This window comes from Juglans regia, chromosome 16 (assembly GCF_001411555.2).
Source record: "Juglans regia cultivar Chandler chromosome 16, Walnut 2.0, whole genome shotgun sequence".
NCBI classification, from domain to species: Eukaryota; Viridiplantae; Streptophyta; class Magnoliopsida; order Fagales; family Juglandaceae; genus Juglans; species Juglans regia.
In genome coordinates this window covers 28,319,160-28,331,137 of record NC_049916.1, presented here as the reverse complement: position 1 = coordinate 28,331,137, position 11,978 = coordinate 28,319,160, and the positions used below count along the sequence as shown (strand labels likewise).

At 37.8% G+C, this 11,978-nt stretch overlaps 1 protein-coding gene across 2 annotated transcripts; it reads left to right on the top strand.

Annotated features, from left to right (window-relative positions):
* The first annotated feature begins 14 nt into the window (after positions 1 to 14).
* On the top strand, positions 15 to 11,801 carry LOC108982281 (YTH domain-containing protein ECT4-like). 2 transcript variants are annotated; one of them, XM_018953606.2, is made up of 10 exons: positions 15 to 133; positions 1,078 to 1,131; positions 1,653 to 1,717; positions 2,161 to 2,239; positions 4,496 to 4,560; positions 4,679 to 5,041; positions 5,891 to 6,406; positions 7,164 to 7,376; positions 10,365 to 10,535; positions 11,296 to 11,801. In XM_018953606.2, the coding sequence occupies exons 2-10, from the start codon at positions 1,104 to 1,106 to the stop codon at positions 11,470 to 11,472; spliced, it is 1,677 nt and encodes a 558-aa protein (XP_018809151.1). In that variant the 5' UTR covers positions 15 to 133; positions 1,078 to 1,103; the 3' UTR covers positions 11,473 to 11,801. The 2 variants fall into 2 exon arrangements, with proteins under 2 accessions (XP_018809151.1, XP_018809150.1); XM_018953605.2 differs by having other exon boundaries at positions 2,161 to 2,317.
* The last annotated feature ends 177 nt before the right edge of the window (positions 11,802 to 11,978 follow it).

Here is an 11,978-nt window from a genome sequence, read left to right as displayed (position 1 = left end):
GGTTTCTCTTTTCCTTCTCCTTAACACTGCCTCTCTCTCTCTCTCTCTCCGCACATCGGAAACTGCTTTTCGGACCAAAAAAGCGGTTTTCCGATTCATATCGTGCCGAGCCGTGTTGATCCTCGTTTTAGAGGTTCGTTTTAGTTATTACGTTCGCTTTCCTTTCCTTCCACCTTTTTTACTATTAAGTGTTACTGTGTGATAGAGATCCTCCTCGAGCTCTACTGTCCGTCTCGTTGATTGAAACGTTTCTCTCCCCCTCTTTCCCTCTCTCAAATTTGCAAATAAAGTTTTATTTTGTGATCTCTTTGACCGCTAATCAAAGATAACTCGGAATTTCTCTACATGTTAGGGTTGCGTTACTTTCATTTCTCTTATCATAGTTTCTCGCCAACTAAACAAAGGTTTTCTCACGAAAAAGATCGAAACTTTTGTGCTCCTTTGGGCTTACTTCTCAATAGTCGTTACGTAGCTTTAAAAATTTGGCCAAAGTTACGCCTGTCTCATAATATCTAAAATTTGGTGGATTTTTAAAATAGTTTTGTAAAAATTTGGAGAGTTATAAATAATATCTAAAAATAGTATATTTATTTATTATATCTGATACATTTCCTTGGTGCGAGAGTTTGGGGAATTTTAGAAATATAAACGCATATAATAAACCCTTGGGTTTTTATTTAGGTTGCCATTTTATGGGTTTATTCAAATTGTCATTTTAAGCGAGGAGATTTAAGTCTCCTTTCTGTGCGTACTGTTTTGATAGGTCTGCTGATGTGAGCCTCGTGCGTTAGATTAGATACATTATTATACGCGCGTTTTATTTTATTCAATTCATATTTTTATTTGATAAGGTCAGAATTTTTTAAAGTGAATTTTACTAGCTCTAACGTTGTAAGGTTAAAAATTAATGATTCTTTTGGGCGATTCCTCCGGTTTGAAGTCCACCGACAATTTTAGTAGGATTTCCTTTATTCGAAACAGTGTTCTGTTGGGAAACAAAGCTGTACTTCCTTAAAGACTTAGGCCGCTTGCTTTTTTCTAACTAACTTTTTTTTCTTCTTTGTTGTTTAATTGTAGGGGAATTCGAATTTTGAAGATAGACAATGGCTGGTGAAAAGAGTATCGAGGAATGTATCCTGTAGTCTTCTGTTTGATGATCTTAGCTTCTATGTCCAAGTATAAAATTGTATCTTTTAAGTCTCTGTATATACTTGCTATTAATTCAATAATAACTTCTGGGCTGTTTGTACTGCAATAGAATTGGCTTTATCTATCCAATCTGTCATTGGTATTGGAAGATTGAACCTTTGGACGTGTAAATTTGAAAATTGCATCAAACTTTGTGATCTTGATGGAAAAGAAGAATCCCTCCCTTACAAACAGTTGATATTCCAAGTGTAAGTCATTATCCAAGAGGTAGTGTGGATTTGCGAATACTTTTCAGATGTTAGACTAGCCACATACTGTGGATTTGATTTTTTGGATTGGGGGTGGGTTTAATTTTCTGAATTGACCTCATAACCACAGCCTGAATTGATCATGTTGCGACAGTCAATTTCATTTTTGTGGACGTATTTAAAAAGATCCTTGTTTTGGGGGTATGTCAAAAAATTCATTTAGGCTTTCACGATTTACTTAACTATATATTCCAGCTGAGCCTGGGGCTGCAGGAGGCTTGAAGTTGGAATCTGTTATAGAATTGCGCGAGCAAGAAGTGGTATGTCATATTTAGCTATTCGAATTTTTCCTCGTATTTTGTTTCTGTTTTAAATTCTGTTCGTTTACTTTTTTCTCAACTTAGAGTTTGGCTACAAATTTGAAAATCATTGAGGTTCAAAGCCTTTTGTCATGTCATATTTTTTGAAGTTAGTAGTTGGTACTTGTATCGGTTAAATTTATCCTTTTCTAATTTACTAGTTTTATAATGCAATGAGATTATTTTTTCTCTATATGATTAGACACTGCCCACTACAATACCTGCTTCTTTTCCTTTTTATAGACTCTGTGAATTCTTGTCCTACTTGTTTTTAATTAGGTGCTCCCCTTTATACTCTCTGTGTACTTGGGCTGTGCCCCTACCACTCTTTGATATAATTTGGCATATTTACTTATTAAAAAAAATGAGATTATGCTGTGTTAAAGTAAATGTATTTCTTGCAGATTTCTGGAAATGACGGGGTACCATCTAAGTTAACCTCCTCTATACCTTCTTCAGCAGATGCTACCTCTAGCACCAAAGGTGAGACTGATCGTGAGTCAGTTGGAGAGCAGGGTGTTTTCCATCCACCTACTAGCTGTTACAATTATTATTACTCAGGTTAGATGTCAAAATGGTTCTTTGTCCACAACATTAATCTTTAGAACTCGTGAAGTTTTTGGGAAAATCATATGTAACGGGGAATAATATAGCTGCATAGAACGCTTGGACTGATATTTTCTCTGTGTTATGTAATTGGTCTTACAAACCAAATCATGTGCTGCTCTGTGATGTAAAAGATCTATCATTATAATAATATTGTCTATCAAGTTAAACTCGTAAAAAAAACTTCTCTATCAGAATAAGCAAAAAAATGAATAAGTAATTTGTTTGCTTGTTTAGATATTTATATGCAGAATATATTCTAAAATAATTTTTTCTCTTGTTTTTTACTAAGAAATAGACGAGCCTCTTTTAGAAGATGAAAATAGGGTAACAGAAGGTAGTGCTTCCCCTACTTGTTCTATGCCTCTTGAGGGAGCAGTAGGGTTTGACAAAAAAAAAAAAAAAATATGCACTAAGTGTTAATGACTAACAACTCAACTTCGATCTAAATAATTAAAACCCAAATTCCAAACCATATTTCAGCAAATTAACGCAACTCAAACAGCCACATAATAAACCGGACAGCCCACACTTCAACCCAGAATACCATATTCCAATTTCAATATTGACCTATACATTCACCAAAACCAACGTCAAACTCAAATAACCAATATATCAACCCTGCCTCCTGCCTTCATGGACTCGTATGCTGGGATCCGCGCGCCTTCCTCCGCGTCAATCTACGCAGTCCTCCGACCGGCACGTCCAATTACGCTGGTCTTCTTCCCTCATTCTCTTTAGGGCATAGCAGTCTCGAGTGTTGTGCTGGTTATTCATGTGGAACTCGCAATACGGGTGGTTTTCCTCATCTCGGGGCTGTTCTCTTCGGGGGCTAGCAACAATGGACAACAACCATATAGTTGTTGAGGAGGTTCGGGATTTGTATGCTGGATATTTGTCGTTGGTGCCTTGTGAGGTGGAATGTCTAGGGTCGGGAGTGCAGTTGGGTACTATGTCTGGGGATAATGTTGTTTCCCTAGTTTCTCTTCCTCCGATAAACAATATAGCGGGTTCACTATCGGATTGGGTTTTGCACAAGGTTAACGAGATTCAGCATATTGTGGTGCTTTCACATGGAGGATGTGAAGACCAATTTAAAGTACTACTCACTGCAATTGAGGCGAGCCACTTGTTTGAAACCAAATCAAGTTTTAAGAAAAGCAGGGAGTTAAAGTGTCTTTCTTGGCAATCAACTACGACATTAAAGGTGGTAGCTCAAGTCAAGGAAAGATTAAAGAGAGGGCATTATGAAGACGTTGTCGTAGAGGGAGTTTTGGGTGGAGTATTAGTCTTACGGGAAACAAGGGGTTGTGGTTGGGGAGGTGTGTTCTATTCCAATTCGGGTTTGATGTATTTTGGGTAGTTTTTCACGGGCTTTTTGGGTCATTAGGAGCTCTCTAGTATGGGCTAGGGTGTTTTCTTGTATATGTCTAGTGTAATTAGTTACTCCTATTGATATATATAATATTTTTACTTATCAAAAAAATATCTTTACATACTAAAAAAAAAAGTACAGCTAGATGCTATTTTGCCTTTGACAAGATTTTGATACCTGAACTATCATCAATAATAGAAGGAAGGAGGGAGGGTAACTTGTAGATATGGGCTAGATTTTGAATTTGATAGTGTATCAATCATGCTTATGCAGTGGCAATCGTGGTGTCCAGCTGGTGTCAATGGTACTAGAACTTAACTGGCTCTGGTTGCACAAAGGTTAAGGATGACCTGGTTGAATTGATTCAGTTACATTGAAAGTTCTCTTTTGCTTAATTAACACTCCCTCCTGCCCCCCCTTCCCCTCATGAAAGAAAAAGAGCGGAAGTATAATCTGAATGTTCGAGAAAGACACTGGACCAGCATCAGCACTTTTGCATTATTACCATATCTAGCTATATACTTTACCCAAATATAACATCTGAGACAGCTCATTACTGATATATGTACAGAAAGGGTTTTATCCTATTTGTTCAGAATTCTCTAGCAAACGTGGAAAAGTTTCTGGGAAGTTCCAATTTGCTTGTTCAATTTGCAGATGATGTTGAACCTGTTAGTATTAAATATTATGATTCTGAATTATCAGCTCTTCTATTCATTTTTATAGGGGAATATTTTGTGTGTTCTGTCATTTTGCAGGATTTAATGGATCCTTTACTCAGTCAGATGATAATTATAATCTTAAAGGAGATGGTTCTCAGACAGTATGTTCTGCTACACATATTTTGTGAAATTTCTGATGAAACTGATTTATATACTGCAAGCATGGCATTAATAATTGAAATTAGTGGCTGTTTCCTTCTTCATTGGATTTTACACCAGGGTATTCAAGACAATGGTTCAGTGGTCTATTATCTGCCGGGCTATAACCAATTTGCTTCTGGATCTCTTGTGGGTGCTGGTGGCCAGTGTGCTGGTCAACAACAATATTTTCCTTCCTCGGGATATCTTCAGCAACCTGTTTCCTATGGATCAGAAGCTGTGCCTTGTTATTCATGGGACCCGACATTTGTTGGGGATGTTCCAAATGGAACCGCCGCTGGTGTTACAAATGTGAAATGTGCTTCAGGTTCTACTCCTCTTGCAAAGTCAAATGACTTTTACTCTATGAAATCAAATGGCAACACTGCTAGCAAAATTTCAAATTCTCTTCCTCATACACAACCTAACAGGATGCTAAACAAGGTACTTTATGTTTGAAAGAACCCTCTTAAAAATATGATACTAATTATGATGTTTCAGGGTATTATATCGGACCCTGCTTATTATTGTGAAGTGGTAAAAGTTCTGTGCGATCAGATTTTTGATAGGCTTGGTATTGCCTGAGTGATGCCTAGGAGGATGCTGGATCTATTGGCTTGTTGGAGAGGAATCCAGGGTAATTGCCAAATTGCGGCTGTTTGGAAGATGGTGCCATTATGTCTTATGTGGTGCATATGGAATGAGCGGAACGAACGTTGTTTTGAAAATAGAGAACGTTCATTGGGAGGAATTAGAGATTGTTTTCCCATACATTGTTACTTTGGGCGTCGGCTATTGTATTGGATGGGATTAGTTTTCATGATTTCTTTGCTGCTCTTTCCAGTGCCTATAACTTGTAATTAGGTGTTTTCTCTTGTATACTTCCTGTGTACTTGGGCTATGCCTAATTATGTGGTTTAATAAATATTCTTACTTATAAAAAAAAGATTATCGAATGCATAGCTGTTTCGTAAACTATAATTAAACTTTTAGCAAAATATTTAAGATTATTATTGCATTGCCTCTCTATCTATCCTATCCTTGGGGTTTAAGTTCTTTAAATTGGATGCTCCATCATTGATTGCAGTTAGAGAAGTCTATTGCATTCTACTTGCCCTACATCTGTTTCAGTCATCCCTATAAAAAAAACTTCGTCATTAAAGATTCTTTTTAATCTATCAGGAAGAATGCTTTTGTTGGAATTGATATGTGAAGGTGTTATCATTACCTTCAATCATGGATTCATTTATGTGATAGAATTGTTTTTTATTATTTGAACATTTAATGTTTCAGGTGCCTTATGTGGGTTCTGACTTCTCAAAAGGCCTTTTGAAGGATTACCATCCGATTGGAAAGTTTTCTTCATTTACTTACCCAAAACAAGGTCTGCTACCGCACAATGGTCAAATGAACTACAGACCAAATGGAAGAGCAGGGAATTTAAATGATAGGTATAAGTCAAGAGACAAATACAACTGGACTGGAGAACTTGAAGCCTTGACTGAACTAACTCGTGGTCCTAGGGCACACGCCAAGAGCTCTCCTTTAGACTCATCGGGTGAAAAGGAAGCATTTGGGTTCTCTGTCCGTAGAGATCAATACAACCTTGACGATTTTCAAACTGATTATGAAAATGCAAAGTTCTACATCATAAAGTCTTACAGTGAAGATGATATCCATAAGAGCATTAAGTACGATGTTTGGTCTAGTACCCCAAATGGAAATAAGAAGCTAGATGCAACATTCCGTGATGCTGAAGCAAAAGCCACTGAGAAAAGTAGCAGGTGTCCAATCTTTCTTTTCTTCTCGGTGAGTTGAAAATGTATTCTTTTGCAATAAATCTTGCCATTTTTTGTGTGACTATTAAGGTGCCGTTTAGATAATGAGTTGAAATGAGATTAGTTGAGATGAAAGTTGAATAAAATATTATTAAAATATTATTTTTTAATATTTTTATTGTATTGGAATTTAAAAAAGTTGAATTGTTTATTATATTTTGTATGAGAATTTGTGAAAGTTGTAATGATGAGATGAAACACTTTCACTATCCAAACATGACATAATTCTAAATTTTCCCGATTCTTTGATTTTGTAACTAGGATGCTTTAATAAGCTAGCTTCTGTGCTCTTGCTTCATCTCTATTTCATTGGAGACTTTTGTTGCTCAAGAGCTGGCTAGAAGATTATAGTATGGTCATTCTTTTGTTGATGCTTGGAGGAAGATAGAAGATAGAGTTAAGAAGGATAAAAAATTTGTTTGAATAGAAATAGTAGATGTTACTGTCATGGTTTGGGATTTTGTTGGGTGTTTCTTTGTTCTTTTTAAATTATGTGTAACTGTGAGCGTACATTGATTTTTGGAAGTGGGCAGATAGATGTAATCTATTAAAGATGACCATACATTACCTTGAAGTGTTGCCTGAAGTTGTGTATCTCTTGTATACTCTGTACTTGAGTTGCACTTTTTGCACTTATCAACTAAGATTTACTAGTTGTGAAAAAAAAAGGTGTTGCCTAAGGTTGTATAACCACTTCACCTTTCATTTTCCGTTTCTCTTCATTGTAGGTTAATGGAAGTGGACAGTTTGTGGGCGTTGCTGAGATGGTTGGGCAGGTGGACTTTAATAAAGACATGGACTTTTGGCAACTTGACAAGTGGAATGGGTTCTTCCCAGTGAAATGGCATATAATAAAAGATGTTCCTAATGGTCAGTTGCGGCACATTATCCTGGAGAACAATGATAATCGGCCTGTAACCTTTACCCGGGACACTCAAGAGGTATTACTCAATTTTCCTCGTTTATGGCACTCTACAAGTGCTTGCTGCTTTCAAAGTGTACCTGGTCTTTATTTTTTTTTGCCCATTTTTTTAATGGTGTTAAACTGGTGTCTCATGTCTTTAAAAAGAAGAAAACATGAGTCAGCTCCCTAGATTGGAAGGATTCAGCAATTTTTGATATGCAATATTCTTTTAATGTCACTTACTAGAAAAAAATGTTTTCATATCTCTTCCATTTTTTTTCTCTTGCTCAGTTTAAAATTGAGACACTATTAGGAACCGAAAGGACTAAAAGTTGGACACTAATTGCATGTACATACTTCTATATATTTTCTATAATTAAAATTTATGCATGAAACCTATCACCTTTTAATTCAGTTGACTGGGTTGCTTTATATCAAAATTTATTAAGAATTTCATTCTTGTGGTTTTTAACATGTAGAAAAACACTTGTGAGAAAGGCTGAGGAGAGAGGAGAGAGAAACACTTGTGAGAAAACCCCGTGTGAGAGTTACCATCTCGTCGCCGCCTTGGCCAGCGAGTGGTTGCTCACCGCCTGCTCAGACATCATCGTCGAGCCCCGGCGACCTCACAGAGGGTTGTCCATAGCTGGTCATCCCGCCGGCGAGAGATACTTCAGTGCGTAAGGTTATTACCCGTAAGAGAGAAATCCATTTTGCAGTCACCTAGGCCGGCGAGTGGCTCCCGGCGGCACAGAATAGACTGACGGACCACGGCGGCTACACCAAGGGTCTTTTGGCATTGGTAACCCTCTGGCGACCTGGTTTTCTTCTAGATCCGTTTCGGGCGTCCGTGTCGTTGGTTCTGTCTCCTAAGAAAACAGATCTGCCGCCACACACCCTTACAGGCGAGAGACAGCACGGTGGTCACAGACCACCCTCCGTCGTTCTAGCTCATTGGTCTTCAGCAGTGGTTCTTAGCCGTGTATCGAGTTCTGAACTGGTTTCAATGTGATGATGAATGGCTGTTGAAGGAGGGGAGTTGGTCAGTATGGGTTCTTCTATGGTGTTAGCCATAGAATCTAAATCTTTTACTCTGGTGAAAGAGGGGAGTATGTTGGCCATTACTGAAAGGGGTCGAAGGGTGATTTCTAAGTTGGTTTTGGGATCAACAATAGTGCAGTGGCTAGCTAAGGCTATGGAAGCGTGCACAAAGGATGAAAAACAAGATTTTTTCTCCACTGTTCGGGAAGGTAGATGCAGCTTCACGGCGCACCGCTGCTCAAATACTCGAGGACGTTATATGGCGGTAGAAGAATATGGTGGTGGTGGGAGGAGGAATTTTATCTTCATTCCTGAGGAGGGGGGCAGTGGTTGGAGAAGGATGGGGGAGGTGTTGCATGACTTTTCCTTTGGCAAGAGAGGGAGCGAAGGACAAGGTGCTGCAGGATGTGGCTCTGCTAGGGAAGTCGAGTAGCAGACATGTCGGTGGCGTGTTAGGGAAGGAAAACTTGGAGGTGCACAAAAATTCTAGTAAATTCTCAATGGTGAGGCGATCCTATGCAGCAGCTCTAAAGACGGGTCATGCTTCGGGAGTACAGAGTGAAGGAGATTCACAAATCACGTCTTGGGACCAACTTGTTGAGATGCACAATTCCTTAAAGGATATGGAAACCCAACTTGTCGAGTTGAAGGTATCGATAGCTTTCTTGTCTTCGAAAATAGACCGGCTTTCAGTTGGAGGCAACAGGGTTGTAAGAAACAAGAAGACCCCAAGCATTTAAACCTAGTTAAAGGAAAACGGAAGATCGGATTCGACTCTATCCCTATATCTAGATCCAGGAGAGTATGGTGGGTCAAAAAGAAATCTAGGTTGTTTGAAGCAGGGTCTACATCGGGTATCGGCGTAGAGACATCAATAATGGAATGTCATTCCCCTCATGTAACACAGGGTCCTCGATCCCTCATTAGAGTTGAAGGAAAATGGTGTACTACCAAGGTCTGAAGGAGATGTAGGAACCCCAGAGGTAAAGGGACTTGTTGTCACCCCAGAATCTCCAACGAAGACCATGATACCATTGGAGCGAACCAATGGAGTTGCTGGAGAACCAAAAGGTTTGGAGTTAGTGTCTCATGTAGATGAATGCCTAGAGTCGGGAGTGCATTTGGATACTGTGTCTGGGGATAACGTTGCTCCCTTGGTGTCTCTTCCACCAATAGCGGACTGGATTTTGCCTAAAGTTAACGAGATTCAACAGTTTGTGGGAATTTCACATGGAGGATGTGAAGACCAATTCAATGAACTAATCACTACATTTGAGGCAAGCCACGTACTTGAAATCAAAAGTTTCAAGAAAAGCAGGGAGTTACAGCCTCTTTCTTGGGCAATTAACTAGGACGCTAAGGGTGGTAGCTCAACTAGAGGGAAGTCTAAAGGGAGGACATTGTGAAGACGAGGGGAATCAAGGGTTTGGGGTTGGGTGTTAGGGTAGAGTTTTAGGTCTACAAGAAACAAGGGTTGGGGACCGGTTTGGTGTATTTTGGGTTATTTATTTCACGGGCTTTTTGTGTCATTTTGGGCAAGGTGTTTTCTTGTATACATTTTGTGTACTTGGTTTCTCATTTGATATATAATATTTTTTACTTATAGAAAAAAAACATGTAGAACTTACTGATAAAAAGAAAAAAGTAAACAAAATGTAGAACTTACCTGAGCAGAATGAAAGAATTGTATTAGGTGTTAATTACATGGACCTTTTAGTTACTGAATCTTCTTTTGTGTCAAGTGTCCCCCTTGTATCCTTTCATGTGTACTTTTGCAATGCCAATATTTTATTACTTACGAAAAAAATTTGAATCCCTTTTATGATATGTTATTATTTAAATCTTGAACTTTGTTTCTAAGCAACAAAACCTTGTATTAATGAAACTTTAACCCACCGATTGCCCAAGGAACCACTCTCAGAATTGTTAACATTTTATGCTTCTTATTTATTAGGACTGTTGTTTTTGTTATTATACTTTGCAGATCGGACTTAATCAAGGCTTGCAGATGCTTTGTATTTTTAAGAGCTACACAGCAAAGACATCTTTGTTAGATGATTTCAAATTTTATGAAAGTAGAGTGAGGTCTCTTCATTCCAAGAGCAGTAAGCCTGCAACTCTGCAAATGGATATGTACAGTAACGGAGATTTTTCTGTAAGTTGCTTTCCTTTTGAATAATGCTACAATTTTTCCCAGGGCAGAGGACTCCTTTTTTCATGAATGTTTTTACAAAATGGCAGCACTAATATGTTATTTTCAGTTGGTACATCATAGTGTACTTGCCAAAAAACAAAAAACAAAAAAAGGGACCAACCTTGTTTTAATTGGGACCTTGAGAATTTAAATAGTGTGTTTGCGTTAAATAGTTTTGATTTTTCTTTTATTGAGAATTTGAGACCTAGACGATATTTGTAGAGGAAGGTGGGTCTTGTGATTAATTTTTACATCAAATTACCGAGAAGGAAAAAAATAAATTTCAAGAATGTTTTTTTTATATATTCTAATGGAAACTTTCAGAAAAAAGGGAGAACTTCTGCTCATTTCGCCTCATTTGCATCTCATCTTCTCATCTGTATTCCTTTCTTCTCATTTGCATCTCATCTTCTCTTATGTTTCTGAACCATAGTTAATCTTTTAATTGCTTAACTCTTTTATATCATAAAATTTTACTTAAAAAAAGACTTTTATGTCATTTCCTGATAGTAAGGAATTTAGCTTGGAATTGTTGTGAAAGCTAAAGACTTCACCCAATCATGCATAATCATGTTAAGGTTAATGGCTGTCTTGTTTCTCTTACATGCATTAGAAAGGAAATCAAGGCGTTTTTATGTTCTCCGATTCCAAACCGTTTTTGCTCTTGCATTGAAATTTTATTGATGCTGTTCTCTCTTCTTTTTTTTTTCTCTCTCAACAGAACATTAAAACAGGAGAAAGGAATATTGAGGTGGAATCTGGAGGCATCAAGAGAACTACCAATCCCAGTTCTCTTATCAATCTCACAAAAAATCTTTCCCTCAGTGCCTGCCCTGCCCCTCAGAAGAGTATTTCTGTAAAGAATCCTCCTACAGATAATTGTATTCCTTTGGTCTGAGCAGCGTCGGCATTTTAGAGTTTTTAGGTGTAGTTGTCAAGATATAGGCTGAGCGCCACCCCCCCTTTTTCTCCCCTTCGTTTCCTGTTCAAATTTATTGTATTTTCAAGTTGGTGCGTGTTTAATTTTTTTCGCATATCCCAAATGTTAGTTGAGATATGGTTTGGGTAATTAGTTTGTAGTTTTGTGCTCGAATCCTGATTGCATCACAGAGATGATGTTAGCATTTTGTTTCTCTCCATGGAAATGCTTTCTTTATTCAACGTTTTGGATTTATTACGGTAATGAAATGGTGCAAATGAGACAAATACTCTTATGTTGTTACTTGAGATAGCAGCTCATTAATATAGATACTTGCTTATCTGATCATACTAGACCTCTTTATGCCCTTCATGACTTCACTCGTCCACTAGGATTTCCAGCAATCTTCCCGTTCACCCATGTATTTTTGTCTACATTCCTCGAATCTTTTTAAATATATCTTCACTTATTGTTTGTTTTGGCCA